Source organism: Gobius niger (genome assembly GCF_951799975.1).
Source record: "Gobius niger genome assembly, chromosome: 9".
In the NCBI taxonomy this organism is placed as follows: Eukaryota; Metazoa; Chordata; class Actinopteri; order Gobiiformes; family Gobiidae; genus Gobius; species Gobius niger.
The window spans coordinates 37,071,729-37,094,893 of record NC_136860.1 but is presented as its reverse complement, the minus strand read 5'-3'; the positions used below and the strand labels follow the sequence as shown (position 1 = coordinate 37,094,893).

General features: G+C 42.4%; 2 protein-coding genes across 2 annotated transcripts in view; both read right to left on the bottom strand.

Annotated features, from left to right (window-relative positions):
* The window catches only part of LOC306968079 (NACHT, LRR and PYD domains-containing protein 5-like), a 429,270-nt gene that overhangs the window by 137,539 nt on the left and 268,566 nt on the right, over positions 1-23,165 (bottom strand). The window lies entirely within an intron of this gene.
* Positions 3,897-23,165, bottom strand: part of LOC306968355 (uncharacterized protein) — a gene marked incomplete at its 3' end in the record, with an annotated part of 33,280 nt that continues 14,011 nt past the window's right edge. Inside the window, exons 2-10 of the mRNA XM_079563698.1 lie at positions 11,033-11,156; positions 10,860-10,961; positions 10,672-10,776; positions 9,487-9,568; positions 9,225-9,423; positions 8,762-9,153; positions 6,911-6,985; positions 6,165-6,511; positions 3,897-4,029 (exon numbers count right to left, since the gene is read on the bottom strand). Of these exons, the coding sequence (XP_079419824.1) occupies positions 3,897-4,029; positions 6,165-6,511; positions 6,911-6,985; positions 8,762-9,153; positions 9,225-9,423; positions 9,487-9,568; positions 10,672-10,776; positions 10,860-10,961; positions 11,033-11,127 (1,530 nt within the window). The 5' untranslated portion in view covers positions 11,128-11,156. The remainder of the gene's footprint in view (positions 4,030-6,164; positions 6,512-6,910; positions 6,986-8,761; positions 9,154-9,224; positions 9,424-9,486; positions 9,569-10,671; positions 10,777-10,859; positions 10,962-11,032; positions 11,157-23,165) is intronic.

Below are 23,165 nucleotides of genomic sequence, written 5' to 3'. Positions count from 1 at the left end.
GACATTGCCTCCCCCTGACCTACAGTGTCAGCTAAAGACTTACAGGGTTCATGAGAGAACGCCACAGAGGAAGCCATTACTGTCTAAAACAGCACTTGGATGCTCCACAGCACTACTTGATAAATATTCTGTGGTTTGATGAAACCAAAGTTGAAATGTTTGGGCGGAACACACAACGTCATGTGTGAAGGAAAAACCTTATCCTCACAGTGAAGTCTGGAGCAGGAGCATCATGGTGTGGGGCCGCTTTGTTGCCTCAGGGCCTGGACAACTTGCTCTCATCAACAGGGCTTTAACCGGGCTTTAACAGGGCTGAAGTCACAAGTTCATCAAGATATTTTGCAGAAAAGCTTGAGGCCATCAGTCCAGCAGCTGAAGCTGAAAAGAGGATGGAGCTGCGACAAGACAATGACCCAGAGCACAAAAGCAAATCCACTTCATTATGGATTCAGAACAATAAAGTACGCGTTCTGGAATGGCCCAGTCAAAGTCCTGTTTTTAATCATTTAGAATGAAAGCTGCCTGTCGTTAGCAGTAGCAATGAGCTAATACCGGGTTAGGCTGCAGTTTGTCACACTTTCCCAAACTCCAACGTCGAGTGAGGTTCAAAGAAATGCAGCGATTTTCCCGATGGTTCATAAAAAGACTGTCCTCCCAATATAAAGTTTAAACTTATCCACGATACATTCAAACATGTTCCCGTTGTCATGATGTGCCAGTGTCATCAGCAGCATTAAGACCTTTTTCTTGTCTATTTCGTGGTAAATAAGCAAAATAAGCATTAATAAACTGCAGTGCAATAAACTTACACGTGTTAAGCCGACATCCAGTGTCTACACTACTATAATATATTGTGTGTTGAAGTGAAAGTATTTAAAGTATTCAGAATACAGTACTCTGATTGGCCAGAGTAACGGAATATGTTACAAAATACATTTTCAGGCAAGTATTCAGTATTCTGTAACGGAACACATTTTTAAAGTATTCTCTTCAACACTGGTCATGACATCAAGAAAGCCATTCACACCAGACATCACAGGAATCTCGCTGAACTGCAAAAGTTTTGTGAAGAGCAACGGTCCAAGATTCATCCTGATTTTCTAATCTGCAACTACAGGAAACGTCTGGAAACACTGTTTACTCATTCTTGAGATTTCAACAAAGATCAGACCACATTTTATGAGCAATTTAGGCAGAAATGAAAGAAATTCTAAATGTTGTACTTACTTTTTCCTCCCACCTTATTTCATAATTAAAATCTTCCTGCCTCATAACAGAACTGTGGTGGAGCCTAAAGACTTTTCAAAAAATAAACTCTTACATTGGTGGTTCTCAAATTGGGTCCCCAGTGGTTTTCAACTCTACAGCTCCAGTGATTAGTTTAGTTACAGGCACCACAACACAGGGCCACCACAGCTCACCTGGATATTATGAATTCATGTCCTCTGAAGTACAAGGCTATTGTACTGATAAAAGTCCTCAAAATAAACAAAAGTGGAAAACTCTTTGCAGTTCTACAGCTGTTTAAGTTTTAAAATCATAAGTGCAAGTACAGGTGAGTAAACTCGGAAAAGTAGAATATTGTGGAAAAGTTCAATTATTTCTGTAATAAAGTTTAAAATGTGAAACTAATATACAGAGCCTCTCGTAAGTATTCATACACCTTGAGCTTTTGCACATTTTGTCATGTTTACAACCCTAAACATAAAGATTTTATTTTTATTTTTTTACTGAACGTTCACACACAAGTAACAGACAACTGTGAAGTGAAAGCAAAATGATACATGATTCTGTTATTTTTCAAAAAATAGAAAAGTGAAAAGTGGGGCGTGCATAAGTATTCATACAGCATTTTCTGAGTGCATTAAATTGCCTTTATAACATTCCTAATGACTCCAGAATGTTCACACCTTGGCCTAACGGTTAAATAGAGGCACCTGTGTGTAATCTACTCTCAGTATAATCACAGCTGTTCTTTTAGGCCCTCAGAGCTGTGGTCGGAGTGTATTGGTCACGAAACAACATCATGAAGGCCAAGGAGCACCAGAGAGGTCAGGGATAAAGCTGTGGAGAAGTTTAAAGCAGCCTTAAGTTATACAAAGATTTCCCAAGATTTAAACATCTCCCGGAGCAACTGTTCAATCCATCATTCAGAAATGGAAAGAGTAAAGCACCACTGCAGACTTACCAAGACACGGCTGTTCTCGTAAACTAACAAACTGAACAAGGAGACACTGGTCAGAAATCCAACCAAGTGCCCCAAGATAACTCTGGAGGAGCTGTGAAGTCCTGCCGCTGAGCTGGGGGAATCTGTACATGGGACAACTATAAGTCGTATCTACACAAATCTGGCCTTCATGGACGAGTGGAAGAAGAAAGACATTATTGAAAGGAGAACATAAGAAATCCTGTTTGAAGTTTGTAGAAGTCATATGGAGGACACAGCTCCATGTGGAAGAAGGTGCTTTGGTCAGATGAGACAAAAATGTAACTTTTTGGCCCAAAAACTTTTTGGCCCAAATGCAAAACGTTATGTATGGAGCAAACCTAACACTGCTCATCGTCCTGAGTGCACAATCCCCAGTGTCAGATATACGGGGGGGAGCATCATGGTGTGGGGCTGCTTTTCCTCAGCGGGGACTGGGGAGATTGTAAGAATAGTTGGGAAGATGGATGGAGCCAAATACAGGAACATTTTGGAGGAAAACCTGCTGGAGTCACAAGAGAACTGAGGCTGGGGCGGAGATTCACCTTCAGCAGGACAATGACCCGTAGCACAAAGATAAATCTACCATGGAATGGTTAAATAAAAACATATTAATGTGTTAGAATGGCCCAGTCAAAGTCCTGACCTAAATCCTATTGAAAATCTGTGGAATAAAGTGAAAACTGCTGTTCACAAACGCTCTCCTTCTAATGTGACAGAGCTTGAGTTGTTTTGTAAAGAGGAATGGGCTAAAACGTCAGTCTCTACATGTGCTAATCTTGTAGAGTTAGAACCCAAAAGACTTGTGCTGTTATTACAGTAAAAGGGGGTTCCACAAAGTATTCATTCATGCTGTATGAATACTTATGCACTCCCCACTTTTCACTTTTCTATTTTTTGAAAAATAACAGAATCATGTAATGATTTTGCTTTCACTTCACAGTTGTCGGTTACTTGTGTGTGAACGTTCAGTAAAAAAATCAAAATAAAATCGTTATGTTTAGGGTTGTAAACATGACAAAATGTGCAAAAGTTCAAGGTGTGTGAATACTTTCGAGAGGCTCTGTATGATAGACTCATTGCATGCAAAGTGACATATGTCAAGCCTTTGTTTTGCCTTTGATGATTTTGGCTTACAGCTTGAAAAAAAACCCAAAACAGAAATGTGGGTCCTCTGACAACTATAATCATGCATATGTACCTAGTACTTGGTTTTGGTCCCTTTTACTTAAATTACTGCCTCAATGTGGCGTGGCATGGATACTATCAGCCTGTGGCACTGCTGAGGTGTTATGGAAGACCAGGATGCTTCAATAGCTCCTTCAGCTCCTCTGTATTGTTCGTTCTCATGCCTCTTGTTGTGTCCTTGGGCAAGACACATCACCCAATGCCTATGTGTGAGTGGGTGGTGGTGGTCGGAGGGACCGTTGGCGCAGATGTGAGCAGCCTCGCTTGTGTCAGTCTGCCCCAGGGGAAACTGTGGCGACAAATGTAGCTCACCATCAGCATGGAGTGAATGAACTCCATGCACCCTTTCATGTGTGAAGCTCTTTGGGTGTGACTTGTGTCATATGAAAAGCGCTTCCTTTCCTTCCTCTCATCTTTCTTTTGCCAATGCCCGATAGATTCTCTACAGGGTTCAGGTAAGGTGAGTTTGCTGACCAATCAAGCACAGTAATCCGATGGTCATTTAACCAGGTTCTGGGACTTTAGACAGAGTGGGCAGGTTCTGCTGGAACATGAAGTCAGCATCTCCATAAAGCTTTTCTGCTGAAGGAAGCATGAAGTACTCTAAAATCTCCTGGTAGACGGTCACGTTGACGCTGGACATAAAAAAGCACAGTGGACCAACAGACCACTGAGCAACAGACCTGTTTTTTAATCCTTTGGCCCACGTAAGACTCTTCTGACATTGTTTGTAGTTCAGGAGCGGCTTAACAAGAGGAATCTGACATTTGAAGCCCATGTCCAGGATCCGTCTGTGTGTGGAGGCTCTTGATGCTCTGACTCCAGCCTCAGTCCACTCCTTGTGAAGATCCCCCACACTTTTGAATGGCCTTTTCCTGACAATCCTCTCCAGACTGTGGTCATCCCTGCGGCTTGTAAACCTTTTCTTCCACACCTTTTCTTTCCACTTGACTTTCTATTAATGTGCTTTGATACAGCACTTTGAGAACATCCAACATCTTTTGCTATGACCTTTTGAGGCTTTCCTTCCTCGTGGAGGGTTTCAGTGATGCTTTTCTGCACAACTGTCAGGTCAGCAGTCTTCCCCATAATGGTGAATTCTACTGAACCTCTGAGAGACCATTTAAAGTCTCCTTTGTAGGTGTTTTGGATGAACTTGCTGATGAAAGGGAGACACTTTGAGTTACAATATGTTCCCTTTTCACAATTTTCTTATTTTCGGAGATTTTGAATTTGTTTTTTGTTTTTTTAAAGCTATGAGCCATAATCATCAAAATTATAACAAACAAAGGCTTGACATATGTCACTTTGCATGTCATGAGTCTATATCATATATTAGTTTCACATTTTACGTTGTATTACAGAAATAAATGAAAAATAAACTTTTTCACGATATTCTAATTTTCACCTGTATTTTGCAAGTATTTTATTTTGAAAAAGTAGACAGACATAAGTGGGTTAAACATGTGCAACATTTATGTACAATACTACCCCTGATTCTTGTGGGTCTAAGGGGTCTAAGGGTATTATTAACTATTTGTCTCTTTTGGTTCGTTTTCTGTTTTATTGCTTATAAAACATCCCCTTATAATGCTCTATCAAGTGAAATATACATCTTTGTTTTCAGGACAGTTGAAATTTACATGATATTTATGCTGTAGTGGGATCATAGGACCGTAATGAACATGTAATAAACATGATAGACATATATGCGTTTTCTAAAAAATAAAGGAGCTAAAAATTAAAGTATGAACCAGAGAAAGTATCAGATTAGGAAAGTGTTTTTAGTGGCCCTATGATGGGAGATGGCTAATAAAAGGCGATTGATCTGCCACAACAAAACATGTCAAAATGAATATATTTAGGCATTTGCCTCTTCCCATAACGTTAGTGTCTGTCCAGAGAGGCTAGGGTTTAAGAGGAGTTAATCAGAAAGGAGAGAGTTGCATAAAACACTAAGGGCCCGATCTTGTGCATCAAAACGGAGACGATAGCGTGACATTTTGCGCTCAGTCGGGGCGCACTTTGTGATCTTGCCACTCCAGACTTGGCGCATTTAAGTGGGTTGAGACATACACATTTTCCTCCAACCAGATCGACTCCTCCTCCAGGAGAGTGGTTGTGGGGGAGTGGGGGGTGAACATGTGCTTTTGTTTTGCTTCGCGTTCACGCCAAGCGCGGCCGATCCGCACCACAGCGGACGCTGTAGCTCTTTTTCTCTCGAGACGTGAACATCGTTTAGCTCACGATGGGGTAAATAAATTTTTTAGTTTGACCTGTGAGAGCCTAAGGCTTAAGAAAGAACGCAAGACAGCGCAATGTAAACGAGGAAGTGAACGTCAGCCGTGTTTCCATCAGTGTAGTCACCTCCTCTTGTGACGCCCCCTCACAGGTGGCGGAGGCGAATGGCACATACAGCCCCGCCACTCGGAAAATAATTCGCCAAGAGCCTGCGCCGCCCCGTGCGCCGCCACAAGATCTGGCCCTATGTATCTCCGAATCTAGAAAAAAAGCTGTGATCTTGATCCAAACTAGCCTCTGTCTAGCTTTGGATTTCTCAGGAACCGAGGCACGTAGAATTAAGCTGTTTTCACCTATGGAGGGATTAGATTATCGTCTTTAAAATGTAGCATGTGTCCATAGCTACATAGAATATGCTGTGGTGCTAGAATTATAAAAATGGTCTAGATTGTTGGCACTCAACAGCTGAATCCCCAAAACAGCGCAGCCTCAATGTGTTAATATCTGTGAATAAAATGATGTAACTCACATGGCCGTTTTGCTGACTTTGATGACTGGCAGCAGCTTCAAAAAAGCTTCTGTCGAAACAGAGTATTTCCTCAGATCAAAGACCTCAAGTTCAGTGTCTGAGGACAGAAGGATGAAGACCAGAGCGGACCACAGAGCAGGAGTCATGTCAGACAGACGTCCTTCTGAGATGTTTTCCTGGATCTGTTCAACCAGTGTGTGGTCGTTCAGTTCATTCAGACAGTGGAACAGGTTGATACTTCCCTCAGTGGACAAACCCTCACCAATCCTTTCTTTGATGTACTCAATAGTTTTCTGATTCACCTCAGGGCTACTTTCTGTCTGAGTCAGTAAAACTGGCAGCAGACTCTGATTGGTTGGCAGAGACAGCCCCAGGAGGAAGCGCAGGAACAAGTCCAGGTGTCCGTTTGGACTTTCTAAAGCACGGTCCACAGCAGAGCGGTAGAAGGCTACAAACTCATCCTCAGGGCTCTCAGAGGTCTGTTGTGTGGACAGCAGGTTAACTCCAGAGCTGAAGAAGGTCTGATGGACGTAAAGCGCAGCCAGAAACTCCTGCACACTCAGATGGATGAAGCAGTAGACCTTGTCCTGGTACAGGCCTGGCTCCTCTCTAAAGACCTGTGTGAAGACTCCAGAGTAACGAGCGATCTCTGCAGCGTCCAGCCCACACTCGCTCAGGTCTGACTCGTAGAAGATCAGGTTTCCTTTCAGCAGCTGCTCAAAGGCCAGTTTTCCCAGAGCCTGCACCATCTCCCTGGTCTCTGGACTCCAGGGAGAGTCTGTTGCAGAGCGTCCATCGTACTTGAGGCCCTTGACTTTGGCCTGGACCACGAGGAAGTGGATGTACATCTGTGTGAAGGTATGAGGCAGCTCTTCTCCCTCTTTCTCTTTCAGCACATGCTCCAGGACTGAGGAGAGGATCCAGCAGAAAACTGGCATGTGGCACATGATGTAAAGACTTAGTGATTTCTTAATGTGGGAGATGACGGCTGTGGCCTCGTCTGTGAACCTCTTCCTGAAGTACTCTTCCTTCTGTGGGTCGGTGAACCCTTGCACCTCTGTCACCATGGAGACGCACTCCGCTGGGATCTGATTGGCCGCCGCGGGACGTGTGGTTATCCAGAGGCGAGCGGAGGGAAGCAGGCTCCCCCTGATGAGGTTCACCAGCAGCTCCTCTACTGAGGCGCTCTCTGTGGGCTCAGTCAGGACCCGGGTCCGGCTGAAGTCCAGAAGAAGTCTGCACTCGTCCAGACCGTCCAAGATGAAGAGCACCTTTAGATGTTCTAAACTTTTGAGTCCTTTAGTTTCACTGAAGAAATGGTGCAGAAGTCCCATCAGACTGAACTGTCTGTCTCTGAGCACATTGAGCTCTCTGAAAGTGAAGGGGAACAGCAGCTGGATGTCCTGGTTGGCTTTGCCTTCAGCCCAGTCCAGACTGAACTTCTGAGTCATCAGCGTTTTCCCGATGCCAGCCACGCCCTTCGTCAGCACCGTCCTGACTGGCCCCCGCCTCCCTGTCTGCTCTGCTCTGATTGGTTTCTCTGTCTGCTCTGCTCTGATTGGTTCCTCTGTCAGCTCTGCTCTGATTGGCTTCTCTGTCTGCTCTGATCTGATTGGTTCCTCTGTCTGCTCTGCTCTGATTGGTTTCTCTGTCTGCTCTGCTCTGATTGGTTTCTCTGTCTGCTCTGATCTGATTGGTTCCTCTGTCAGCTCTGCTCTGATTGGTTTCTCTGTCTGCTCTGATCTGATTGGTTCCTCTGTCAGCTCTGCTCTGATTGGTTTCTCTGTCAGCTCTGCTCTGATTGGCTTCTCTGTCTGCTCTGCTCTGATTGGTTCCTCTGTCAGCTCTGCTCTGATTGGTTTCTCTGTCTGCTCTGATCTGATTGGTTCCTCTGTCAGCTCTGCTCTGATTGGTTTCTCTGTCTGCTCTGATCTGATTGGTTCCTCTGTCAGCTCTGCTCTGATTGGTTTCTCTGTCTGCTCTGCTCTGATTGGCTTCTCTGTCTGCTCTGATCTGATTGGTTCCTCTGTCAGCTCTGCTCTGATTGGTTTCTCTGTCTGCTCTGATCTGATTGGTTCCTCTGTCAGCTCTGCTCTGATTGGTTTCTCTGTCTGCTCTGATCTGATTGGTTCCTCTGTCAGCTCTGATCTGATTGGTTCCTCTGTCAGCTCTGCTCTGATTGGTTTCTCTGTCTGCTCTGATCTGATTGGTTCCTCTGTCAGCTCTGCTCTGAGTGGTTTCTCTGTCAGCTCTGCTCTGATTGGCTTCTCTGTCTGCTCTGCTCTGATTGGTTCCTCTGTCAGCTCTGCTCTGATTGGTTTCTCTGTCTGCTCTGATCTGATTGGTTCCTCTGTCAGCTCTGCTCTGATTGGTTTCTCTGTCTGCTCTGATCTGATTGGTTCCTCTGTCAGCTCTGCTCTGATTGGTTTCTCTGTCTGCTCTGATCTGATTGGTTCCTCTGTCAGCTCTGCTCTGATTGGTTTCTCTGTCTGCTCTGATCTGATTGGTTCCTCTGTCAGCTCTGCTCTGATTGGTTCCTCTGTCAGCTCTGCTCTGATTGGTTTCTCTGTCTCCTCTGGTTGCTCTCCAGAAGTCACCTTTTTAAACATGTTTTTTACTCTACCTGGTTTCAGTATCACCTGTTCCGTGACTGGTGGTGACTGCCTCCTTATTTCCTTTGCTCTGATTTGCTCCTGTCCCATTGTTGGCTCCTCTCTGATTGGTCCCAGTTTTGGGGCGGGGCCTTTAAAGAGGTCTTCACATAAGATAGTAGATTCAGATGTGAATCTTTTCCTGGACGCAGCCTGGATGTGCCTAACCTCATGTTCCTGGTTGACCTCTGAGGCCCCTCCCTCTGTGATGTAGAGCTCTGTGTAGATCTGGTTCAGGAGGGTTTGTTTTCCTTCTTTACTGATGCCCTCAGACACACAGCTGAACCTCTGCTTCAGGAGACTCTTCAGTTTGGTCTGACAAACGCCTGAAGGACTTTCTGGAACACAAAACATTATGAGAGGAAACAGCAAAGGCCTGAACACAGTGAGTCCGACAGAGTGAACTTACTGCTGAAAAGGCGCTGAGCCAGTGATTCCTGCTCCATCCTCCTCAGGAAGTCCACAGTGATGTTCAGAATAGCCTCTCGGAAAATCTGCCTTTCCTCCTCCCCCTTACTGTCAAAGCATTCTGGGTCTTCTGACCACAGAAACCCATGGAACCGCTTCAGCTCATCTTTGACAAAGGTCACAATGTTTTCCTCCAGTTGCTACAATGTGCACAAAATCAAAATAAAATCAAAGAGTTGAGACACAGTAAGTAAAGTACAGACCTTGAATACACCGTCCAGCTCAGTCCGAGACCACTGTCCACTGGCACCGGGCTCAGGTCCTGGTTTGTGATGTTCTGTTTCACTGATGAAACACAATAAAATCATGTTTAAACTCTGTCAATTGTCTACCCTGCTTTCAAGATCGAGTTACAAGCATATACTGTAAAAAATAATGGGGGCTCACTCCCCCTTTTTTGCTAAAATGACCACGTTCGAAAGAGAATCTATGGCAGATTTACAGACTCCTCCTACCCGGCTCTGACAGAGCATGTTCCTGGAAAAGGCATGAGGGCAGGATCTTCACTGTAGACTCGGCCCTCGCGGGGCATGCAGTTCGGTTTTTACCCGCCGCGCCGTTAGCTCTAATGCTAACAGCCTGTCAATCAAAGTCCGGCCCTCATTAGGATATGAGATTTCTAAAATATACCTTATGAAAATCAGCCCGGTTTCTTTAATTGTAACTGTAAAGACCAACAGAGTAGTTTTGCACTATTTTGATTGTGGCTACGGTATAACGCTAATTATTAAGGTATTGAGCTATTATTTTGGTAACCAAGGAAACCGGAAGCATGACAACGGAAGTTAGCTTGAACGGAGAAAAAGTCGAATGGTCTAAAAGGTTCACACTAAAAAAGGAAAAACGACGGAAAAAAAACAGTTAAAAAATGGAACTTTAGCTTCAGTCAATTGGGGAACAAGGTTTGTAAATTTCATGAGTAATATGTTTGAGCAACTTGAAATGTTTATTGTAATTGTTGATAATGCTAATGGAAGGAAACTAATTCATGAGCTGTAACGGTAAAATGTAATGGCAACGTATGGTTTTATTTGTTTTACATTTTTAAAAGTCATTTCACCACCAGTTATGGCGTTCTTATATTGACTGGACGCTTCAGTAACTGACCCAGCGTTATCACAGGAGGAAAATCTAGCTGTAGAAAGTTCACCAAAAAAAATAAAAACCAGGCTTTAAAGCTGCTTAAAACGTGTGTCAAGTGCAATGCTTTCTAATGGAAAACAAGCTTGTTCTGCCAGCTATATGGAGGTACCACAGCAATGGCGGACAATGGTGGCCCCTAGCTTCACGATCATGAAGCAGAGCATCCAGCAGCCAATGGCTACAAGCCCTGAGCTTGTTGGAGAGTTGCCTTGAGAGGAGGACCAGTTCCAGATCCAGTAACTCACCGAGGCTCAACAGAAGGTTTATCTTTGAATTTTAAAGGGAGATACATAGATTGGTCGCTTTTGATGGATTCACAGCTGGGACCAGTGGGGGAGGTGTCTTCAAGTCTGTTGAGTTACATGGTAAAGTTAGTAAAATACTAGATCAACTCATGATAACTGTATATGTTATAGTCGTTTTAGGGACTCACTTGGAATCTGTAGTGGAACATTCTTCATTGAAGGCTAAAGGAAGATCCAAGAAGTGTTTACTTGCGATGGATTCACTGCTTGGACCAGAGCCTTCTGCCACACTGTTGAGATGCAATAAAACACACAATTCATAAATGATGCTGAAAATATTCTATAGCTTGAATGGACTTACTCTAAATGTGTAGAACATCCAGCTTTGAAGGCCATAGGAAGATCTATAGAGCGTTCACTCTTGATGGACTCACAGCTGGGATTAGGATCGTCCATCGTCCTCGAGGCTGGACAATAAACAGGACCTGTTTGGGAAAGACGACAGTTAAACATCTTTCCCAAAACAATGAAATAATATCTGGTCCTGTGTATCACATCTCCAAATTTCAAAAATTCAAAAAAATGGCGCGTCAGCGCCCCCTGGAAAAACGGCGTTAACATTGCGGCCTATGGCCAGACCCCCCAAAATCCGGAAAACCCCGAAAATTTTAGTTCGTTGTAGACGAAAAAAATTCGGCACAGTGATTGGTCACATGGAACCAAAAAAAAAAAGATATTACGCGGTTGCTAGGCAACCATCTGTATGGCGGCCATCTTGGCCAGAAGAGCGACCTGGCGCCGAAGGCGCCTCTTCGTGCCCTCGCATTTGAACGAACTCGTCCTAGGGCGTTGAACGCAGCGACTCCCCGGTCGCTCCAGATCATCTACACATGTGGGGCATTAAAAGTTATTAAAAACTTTCTAATAGGATTTCCGGTTTTGTCATGGCAACGCCATGAATTTGGCGTTCGTTTTCGGCGCTCGCCGTCACCTTCGAAGAGTCATAACTCGCATATACTTTGGCCGATTTTACTGTAACTTGAATCGTTGGTCGAGTCCTCGGCCTCGAATGTTTTTATATGGGAATTTTGAAAATGGGCGCGATAGCGCCCCCTGCAGAGCACCAAATAAAAATGAATGGAGAAAAAAAGTAAACTTGGTCGCAGACAAACAAAATTTGGCACAGACATCCGTCACGTGACCTCGATCAAAAAGTAAATTATGGCCACGCCCATTTTCCCACCGTGTTGCCATGGCAATGACCCGATATCAAGTTTGGCGTAGCCAAACCAAAATTGGTACAAACCTTCGTCATGACTTTCCGAACAAAAAAGTACATTACGTGGTTGCTAGGAAACCCACACAAAGTCGGCCATTTTGGGAAATATCGCGTGATCTGGCGCTGAAGGCGCCATTTCATGCCCTCGCATTTGAACGAACTCGTCCTAGGGCGTTGAACGCAGCGACTCCCCGGTCGCTCCAGATCATCTACACATGTGGGGCTTTAAAAGTTATTAAAAACGTTCTAATAGGATTTCCGGTTTTGTCATGGCAACGCCATGAATTTGGCGTTCGTTTTCGGCGCTCGCCGTCACCTTCGAAGAGTCATAACTCGCACATACTTTGGCCGATTTTACTGTAACTTGAATCGTTGGTCGAGTCCTCGGCCTCGAATGTTTTTATATGGGAATTTTTAAAATGGGCGCGATAGCGCCCCCTGTAGAGCACCAAATAAAAATGAATGAAGAAAAAAAGTGAACTTTGTCGTAGACAAATAAAATTTGGCGCAGACATCCGTCACGTGACCTCGATCAAAAAGTACATTTTGGCCACGCCCATTTTCCCACCGTGTTGCCATGGCAACGACCCGATATCAAGTTTGGCGTAGCCAAACCAAAATTGGTACACACCTTCGTCATGACTTTCCGAACAAAAAAGTACATTACGTGGTTGCTCGGAAACCCACACAAAGTCGGCCATTTTGGGAAATATCGTGTGATCTGGCGCTGAAGGTGCCATTTCATGCCCTCGCATTTGAACGAACTCGTCCTAGGGTGTTGAACGCAGCGACTCCCCGGTCGCTCCAGATCATCTACACATGTGGGGCATTAAAAGTTATTAAAAACTTTCTAATAGGATTTCTGGTTTTGTCATGGCAACGCCATGAATTTGGTGTTCATTTTCGGCACTCGCCGTCACCTTCGAAGAGTAATAACTCGCACATACTGGGGCCAATTTGAGTGTAACTTGAATCGTTGATAGAGTCCCCAGTCCTGGGTGTTCAGATATAGGGAATTTCAAAATGGCGCAAAAGCGCCCTCCTTCAGAGCACCAAATTAAAAAAATTAATAGGAGAGTTCAAATTAACTTTGTCGTAGACAGGAATTATTTGGCAGACATATGTCACATGACCCCAATCAAAAAAGTAAACGATGCCCATGCCACCTTTCTCATTGTGTTGCCATTGTAATGACTTCCAAAGCAACACTTACCAATACCAAAACCCGCATTTAAATTTGGCACAGCCAAATCAAAATTGGTAGAGTCATGACAGTCCGAACAAATAAGTGTATATATTGGTTGCTAGGCAACCAACAGGAGGTTGGCCATTTTGGGTAAATCAACCGACCTGGCTGAAGGCACCATGTCTTGCCTTTACTCTTTAAGCCACTCCACATCATCCATGCAAAAAGATGATATGGAGTGGCCTCCCTCCTCCGGGAGTAAACAACAAAATTTAAAAATAAAGTTTGTCGCAGACAAAAGAAATTTGGCACAGACATGAGCCACGTGACACCGATTAAAAAAAGGAAATGATGGCTACGCCCCATCTCTGAACAAGTTGCCATGGTAACATCCCAATATCTAATAATAATAATGCATTAGTCCTATATAGCGCTTTTCCAGACACTCAAAGTCGCTTTACAATTTGGTGCATTATTCATTCACTTCATACTCGGTGATGATAAGCGAGGCACCCAGTCTGCACACATCAGCCCCCACCACCAACCACTCACTTACTCACTACATTCGCCAGGCTTCCTGGTGTTCCCAAATGGTCTCCCATCCAAGTCCTAACCAGGCCCTTCCCTGCTGAGCTTCCGAGGTCTGACGGGATCGGGCCTAGCAAAGGTGGTGAGTCAAGTTTGGTGCAGCCAATTATTTCAGAAGCATCCTGTCATTTGATTTCCCTGATTTCTGCGGTCAAAAAGTGCCTTTGGAACTGTCCATGGTGCTGAATGCAGACATTAATTTAGCTACAAATGTGAGCGCTGTCCAGTTCAGCACCACAAGAGAATGTGGTGTATTTGTTTACCAGATTGTTCATATAACATCTTAATTTGAAATCTTAGTAAAAAAAAAAAAACAGGATTCAATTAATTGCATTATTTTCAAAGTAAAGTTATTATTATTGGATTAAATAAAGGCTTAAAACCCCCCACATAACTGTGTATATTTCATTGATTGACTTTTTATTTTTTATTTGGACCTCAGTTAAATTTAATTCAGGACCCCTGGCTTAATGTATCAATAAATGATCATTTAGCTGTACACCTTCAACAAAACAACATGATTACAAAAATACACAGACACAAATGTTTTTACAGATTTATTTACTTCTCATTCAGGTAATGAATTTAAATGCAGCACATGGAAAAATAAAGGACACACATTCTAGTTTTCACAGCAATATTTAATAATAATAAGAATAAAAAAAGAATTAGACAACAGAAACGCATAGATACATTGATTGCAAATTAATTTTAATTTTGGCTTTTACACAATCAATAATTCAAACAATATGAACTATATACATCTAAATTGTAAATACATGTAAGGAGGAAAATAGAACTAGATATAAGTAAAACACTAAAGAGAACTAGATAAGTTGATTATTTTAAAGAACACTTTTAGAACACCATATTTAATTTAAGTATTTTAAAACTATTATTACAACTATTATATGTAAATACTACTACAAATATTATTATTACAACTATTATTATCTCGAGATTGATTTGTGATCTGGGGATTGAAATCCATTATTATTATTATTATTATTATTATTATTATTATTATTATTATTATTATTATTAACATGTTAAAATTTAGTTTTGGATTAACCTAACTGTTTTATTGAACTAATTTATCCCTCTCTAAGCTAACCTTGAGCAACAGTGGCGAGGAAAAACTCCCTTTAACGGCCAGAAACCTCGGACAGACCCCGGCTCAAGGTGGGTCGTCTGTCTCGACCAAGGAAAGACCAAAGGGTCTAAAGCTGGACCAAAGGAGGACCACATAAAAGAAAGGAAACGGAGAAAGGACTGAAGAAGACAAAAGAGTCTAAATAGGACCAGAAAAAGAAGAAAGGACAACATTGAGTCAGGAACAAACAAACAAACATCAGACCAAAGGGTCAAAGCCAGACCCATCCAGACCAAAGAGTCTAAATAGGACCACACTGAAGAGAGGAAATAAATAAGACCAACACAAACACCACATCAGACCAACACAAGCACCACACCAGACCAACACAAGCACCCCACCAGACCAACACAAGCACCACATCAGACCAACACAAGCACCACATCAGACCAACACAAGCACCCCACCAGACCAACACAAGCACCCCACCAGACCAACACAAGCACCTCACCAAACCAACACAAGCACCTCACCAGACCAACACAAGCACCTCACCAGACCAACACAAGCACCCCACCAGACCAACACAAACACCACACCAGACCAACACAAGCACCCCACCAGACCAACACAAGCACCTCACCAGAACAACACAAGCACCCCACCAGACCAACACAAGCACCACATCAGACCAACACAAGCACCTCACCAGACCAACACAAGCACCACACCAGACCAACACAAGCACCACATCAGACCAACACAAGCACCTCACCAGACCAAAACAAGCACCTCACCAGACCAACACAAGCGCCTCACCAGAACAACACAAGCACCTCACCAGAACAACACAAGCACCCCACCAGACCAACACAAGCACCACACCAGACCAACACAAGCACCTCACCAGAACAACACAAGCACCTCACCAGGCCAACACAAGCACCTCACCAGACCAAAACAAGCACCTCACCAGACCAACACAAGCACCTCACCAGAACAACACAAACATCACACCAGAACAACACAAACATCACACCAGACCAACACAAGCACCACAACAAAACCAAAACAAGCCCCACCCAGACTGACACAAGCGCCATAACCGAAAGGAAGCACGACCACAGACCAAAAAGATACTGAACCAGACTAAAAGAAGTACTACACCAGGATGAAACACGCACCAGACCAGACCAGACCAAAACAAAACACAGACCAAAGGAAGCACTACCCCAGACCAAAAGAAGCACTACACCAGACCAAAAAAGAACTACACCAGGACAAAGGAAGCACTACACCAGGACAAAACAAGCACCAGACCTGACCAAAACAAAAACCGGACCTGACCAAAACAAAAACCAGACCAAAAAGAAGCACTACACCAGACCAAAAAAGAACTACACCAGACCAAAAAAGAACTACACCAGACCAAAAGCAGCACCAGACCAGACAAAAAGAAGCACTACACCAGACCAGAAGCAGAACACAACCGCAGACCAAAACAAGCATTACACCAAAACTAGTCTAACCCTTATCAAATCAAACCAACCATAATCATCATCATCATAATAAAAATTGACCATAATCGACGAAATGTAGACAACTTCACCTTCAAAGCATCAAACTCCAAAGGCATTCACATGATAATGTATGAACATGATGGTATATAAACATGATAATTATAAACATGATAATGAATAAACATGAATCAATCAATATCAACTACTCAAACATCATCATGCGTGATAATGAAAAAACATGATTATGAAAAAAAAACATGATAATGTAATCAGTACCTACTAATCAAACATGATCATGCATGATAATACATAAACATGATAATGTATTAAGGCTCATTCATACTTCACAAGATGCAAGAACTTCTTGTTCTTGCACCCTGAGTTGCAGAAAAAAATGAAGTCATTATTACCTTGTCACCATGGAACTGTCCTCAGTTAGAAAACGTTTCCATGGTTAAAAGGCAAAAGTGACTTCATTTTGTTCTGCAGCTCAGAGTGCAAGAGCAAGTTCTTGTGTCTTGTGAAGTATGAATGAGCTTTTAGACATGATGATGTATCAGTATCTACTACTCAAACATGATCACGCATGATAATGTATAAACATGATGATGAATAAACATGATAATTTATAAACATGATTTATTTATGACAATGTAATCTAGTAATCAAACATTATCATGCAAGATAATGTATAAACATGATATCGTTATCTACTACTCAAATATGATTGTGCATGACAATATATAAACATGACAATGTATTAAGGCTCATTCACACTTCACAAGACGCAAGAACTTCTTGTACTTGCACCCTGAGCTGCAGTACAAAAGTCATTATTGCCTTGCAACCATGGAACTGTCCTCAGTTAGAAAACGTTTCCATGGTTGCAAGGCAAAAGTGACTTCATTTTGTTATACAGCTTACGGGTGCAAGAACAAGAAGTTCTTGCGTCTTGTGAAGTATGAATGAGCTTTTAGACATGATGATGTATCAGTATCTACAACTCAAACATGATCACGCATGATAATATAGAAACATGATAATGAATAGACATGATTATGTAATCAGTAACTACTACTCAAACATGATCTTGCATGATAATGTATAAACATGATAATAAACATGATTATGTAATCAATATGTACAACTCAAACATGATCTTGCATGACCAACAGCAACACATAATCTAGTCAGTCAAATACTTAAAAGAACATGCAATCCCTTCGTGATCAGAGAAATATGTTGGCACCACTACAGAGTGAACTTCAAACTGTGTTGTTTTGACATATATATGGTCAATTAGGGTCCCTCTCTCGGTTGTAGGAGAGTCAACATACTGAATATAGCCTCTATCAAGCATCAATTTGGACAATTTGGAAGATTTCAGTATGTCCTCATTAAAGTCTCCAACAATAACAATGGTTCCGCTCTTAGACTGCAGCCAATTAAATAGCCTCTTCAAGTTTTTGATGAACAAAGACATGGCATAAGATGGGGGACGATAAATCACAACAACTAAAATATTGAAAGCCTGATTATTATATGCTATACATTCCAAATCAAAATCAGGTACTGTGACATCATAAGCCCCATTTACATCACAGTACACGCCAACTCCCCCATGTTGTTGGCCACATAACTCTACAAGTGCTGGATTGGTGCTACTATTGTAACTATCACTACGGGACCGACTATGAAATAGGAAATTATCTATCTGCACCGTGTCTAAACACGAGTCAGCACTTAGCCATGTCTCTGTCACAGCAATGCAGTTAGGCCGCCAAAGCTGTGTGCACCGTGTCAAATCAGACACATGCCTACTTAAACTTTGAACATTCATCAAAAACAACACAAAAAAGGGTTCATTGTAGATGGGCCGAGACACACTTTCTGTCAAGAAGGGAGGCATAAAATGTAGAGCAAATTTAACCTGATCATTGCAATAAATGGCCTTTTCTTTGAAGTCTTGGATGATGAGACCAGACAGGGTTCTTACTCTACTCAAAGCAACATATGCTTGACCAGCAGAATCAATTTGATCAAGGGACACAACTGCGTTATTGACAGAAATGCCTTGGACCTTATGAACAGTACAGGCCCACGCAAGTCTAAGAGGAAACTGACGCCGAATGCCACCTTGATTGTTTGCACGTTCCTCCTCCGGTTCAATACGTGTACATCCAGCTAGATTAGGGGACGGGTGTCTATAACGTTGCCTTTTTTGAGAACCAGCAACGCTATCATCAAATAAAATGTAAACAGCTACTGGGAACGTTCTACCTGACCAGATAATATCTGTAATTGTACCGCATATGCCATTAACAAGGCCATCATTAACATCTATATTTTTACATAGCATAATGCGTGCTCCGTTACCCAAAAATACCTCCTCTGGCAAGCATGTATGCTCGGTATTTAACAGAGGGGTTATTCTTTCCTCCAATTTCCCTGTTTTCTTATTGCGACTATAATCCTTTGCAACTATCTTTACAAAATCCGGGCAGGTTTCACAAAGTTTATGATGATTAAAGTCGTCAACTTGCCTATTTCTAGAATAAATATGCAAAGCATCAGACTCTTCCCCGGTTTCACAAAGTCTTAATAAGTCAATATCTGAATTTAGCAGGGATGTAGTCCTGGATCGCGTTCTCAAACGGTTCAGCAATTGGGCAAAATCCTCATCTTTCTGACGCATGATCGTCGTCAATTCCACAAATGAGAATTTTGCCCACAAGTCTGAACTGTCTCCATCTCTATAGAGGGCTGTATCTTTAATTGGCCTTAACTGATAAAAATCCCCTACAGCTATTACACAAATATTACCAAACCGGGAAGAGTCACCTGATTGTTTAATTTGTGTCAGTCTACTGTCAATATATAGCATTAAATTATGGCCGACCATGGAAATCTCATCAATAATCAAAATCTGTAAATCCCTAAATCTGACACGGACAGTATTTGCCTTGTCTTCTAATAATGTTTTGACTGGCTTTGTTGGGGGGACTGGTATGTGAAAAGTATTATGGATAGTAGCTGCCTTTAAATTGTACGCTGCTACCCCTGTTGGCGCGGTAAGGAGGACGCTGATGCCATCAGGATCCCGGCACAAAGGTGCCAGCAACCTGGTAGCTTCATACTGTATTGCTCTAATCAGGTGACTCTTCCCGGTTCCCGCCCCACCCGTAATGAATACATGAAATGGCTCTGGTTTGGTACCCGCTACTTTGTTCAAACACCATGCCCGGATTTTGTAAAAAATGGCAAATTGCTGTTCATTTAGTGAACGGACTAAAGCCAAACCCTCTTGCCTACTAAGGATATTATTTTGTCTTTCTATATGGGCTATTTCCTCGTGGCGTACGGCCAACTCAGGAATGGGAAGAGGCTCCTCTTCCTCAGGGTATTGGGCTCGTTGCTGTTCTATTTCCTCGATGCAGTCTAAACGTTCAGATTCCTGCTCGGGACACAACGAAGCCCATCCGCTCTCCAGGACTTCGTCACTGACGATTTCCTCCTGGAGTTTTTCGATGTCTTCTTTTATGACATCAAATTTGCTTCTATTCAATTTAACTATTGAACGTACACTATGTATTGAACCGTCGGAGAACTGAATCCTGCCATTTTTATAAAACAGCAAATACGTCTCGCAAGTATCCGGTTTCAATTCTGTACGATAGGGCACAAACAGTTCAATCAGGACCCTATAGTACAGTTCTGGATTTTTGGTTTTTGAAGGACGCATGTGATCGATTACGGCAGCTTCAGATCTCGTTCGCTTAACAATATATCCGCAATCATTTTGAAGTTGAACGGACTTCTTAGATCTTTGGCTGTTTGAAAGGACGCGATACTCTGACGCAAACGTCGCAATACACATATCATTAAACACGCTATCGTCGGGACGGTTCTTATACCGGTCCACAATGTTTAGCATCCATATGTCCTCCTCGCGATCTGTTTCCTCAATGGTGCTTAACGGTTTGCTCATTCTAACTATGTTTTCTCCCGTTGGAATAAAAACGAGCTTCCTGGAAGACTCCATCAAATGCATCCCCGTTAATAAATAAATGGCCTCCTGAGCAGATACTTCTCTATTATGGAGGAAAACTGTACCCACTTTTTTCAATGCCTCCTTGGCGTCTAGATTCCCTTTCTGAGCTTCCTTTTGAGAGTTGGCTAATAATAATCCTATCTCCCGTTCCGATTTGCCCATATATGATATTACATACACAATGCAAGCATAGGGATTGCATACATATTGAATATCAAAATTTGCATTCCACAATTTGGCGATCCCCCTACTAAAATTATTAATCCAAATCGCGTTGACTTTCCTCATCAAAACAATATGCGTACGACCACCCAAAGAACAATAAGCTATTTCAAAAACTTCCTGATTAAACCCCAGAGAATCAAACAGATCTTCGGGGAGGACATATGCGCAATCTTTGGCAGAACTAGCTTTTTTGACGGCAGCCACAAGCGCTGCAGCTCGTTCAGCATTTATGGTCCTATGGCATATGCATGGCACTTCTCGGGCTTCATCCTGGGGGTTATCTTTATTGTCTTTGTGACACTTGGGGCATTTGGGTTTGCTTGATCGTTTTATAAAAGTGCGCGCAGACGGGGGACGGGGGAAATTAAAACGACAAACAGTTTTGTTTTTCCTACATGATTTGGAGTGGTTCTCTGAATGTTTCTGCACAGAGGTGACGATTTCGTGTAACGCATCGTCCTCTGGTGGCAGCTCACAGGTGACGTATTTATCTATAAACGCGATCACCTCTTCATCTGTGTTAACATCTAATTTAGGTGCTCCTCGAACCCACAGAAGTACATGGACATGTGGGGAGCCTCGCTGTTGGAACTCAACGCGGTAAAAATAGTCATCTATTTCACCTATAGGATGTGCTGGGGACATTAAAACTTCCTTGAGAAATATACGCCAGCGATAATCAAACATCCTTGCCGCGGTAGCCGGATTACGCTGCAAGAGTTCACAACGCTCTGCCCACTCTAAGTCCTCTAAAGTTTGATCACGGCCATCCTGTCTAAGAACGGTGTTAATTAAGTTTTTCCAGCGCATATCTGCGCTGGAAAAAGAACAGAACCAGGTCGGGTTTTCGCGCTTGTGCAGCAATGCCATCATGTGTCTCTTACCACCGCCCCAATATGGTGGAGAGCCTCTAATCGGCCTAAGAAAACGATAGCCACAATCGCGCTCTACCATCTTCTTAAGTGATTCTTTTAGATCCGAATCATTGCTGCCGCGATCGTGAGGTCGGTTAGGATTAGTGTCGCCCTTCCGAAGTGCGATGGATACGCTAGAGACCACTTGCTGAAGAACCGATAAATAATATGCATAAAAAATGAACGATAAACACCGCGCAAATCGGCCATCGGCATGCATTATACGATTGTTTAAATAACGATATAAAGTTATACGAATTAGTCTTTTGTCAAGAAATGTACCGCGGCCTTGTGGAAACAAACAAGGAAAGCATTTGGCTTCATTTCCCTTATCTGAAAGTAATTTGATAGGGTTGTTACCTTCAGTAGGAGCTAGATTTAAAACCCCGTCCAAGTACTGATCTAAAATGTGTTGCCCTAAATTCACGGGCAAAGAACAAGTATCCTGAAAGATGCAGTATCGCTGTTGGTCATGCAGGACTTCGTCATCAAGGTTCACCTCAGGATGTTTTCCATCCTCTTGATGTGAATTTGATGACTTGTCCTTACCTTCATCTGAAGAAACATCCATTTCTTCAATGTCAGATTGATCCTGATCTTCTCTAGAAAATTCATTAATCCAAGTTTCATCAAAATTAATATCAGAAAAATACTTATTAATGCTTTTTAAACGCTGAATTGCTAACTTAATGCGCATTGTATTGACAAACCTATATTTATAATGGCCTTTATATGTTAGCTTACGCTTCAGTTTAATTGGCAACACAACTCCACCCAAATCTGAACGGGGCAATAACTTGGCTGTTTCTGCTATATTTGAAGGGACACAGGTGACTGGCCCGTGGATTCCCTTTTGGCCTCCCTTAGGTAAAGCTACCATCTTCATCAAAGCTACATTAGGCGAGACCAAAAGTTCCTCCACATCGTTTAAAAATGCCAATTCTTCTGGGATGGGATCAAGTTCCAAGTTGTTAAAAGAACTTTCTGGTGGAATGCAACCCCTAAGTATCTTACGATGACAGGTGAAACAAATCCACAACTTACCTCTAGCTGTTTTCTTAACTGAACATGGGCGGGGACAGGCTTTACTACATTTATGTAAATATGTGTCTTTAATACACTTAGTAGCTACATCTAAAACTCTGTCATTCTTTCTATAGTTATTTAAGCTACAAGGTTTTACAGATTTTTCAAAGAATAGCCTATGGCAAACAGAACAGATGTACTCTGGCCCTTTTTCAACTTTCGCCAAGAAACACTGTGCAACATAATCAAAGTCCTTCAATTTCAGTCTATGCTGTTTTTTTGAAGTCTTTTGAATATGCTTTTTATTTTCACTATTATGGTATCTAGTTTTACTGCTTATTATTTTATCCTCCCTATGAATGGGATTTTCATACTTATGTTTACTTGCTGCTTTTAAATTCTCACGATGTGACAGACTAGTTCTGTACTTTTCTGTGCTGTAAGCTTTAACGCTTTCTCGGTGCAGCTTATCTTTACTATATTTTTCTACACTGTAAGCTTTAACGCTTTGTTGGTGCAGCTTATCTTTACTATATTTTTCTACACTGTAAGCTTTAACGCTTTGTTGGTGCAGCTTATCCCTACCATATTTTTCTACACTGTAAGCTTTAA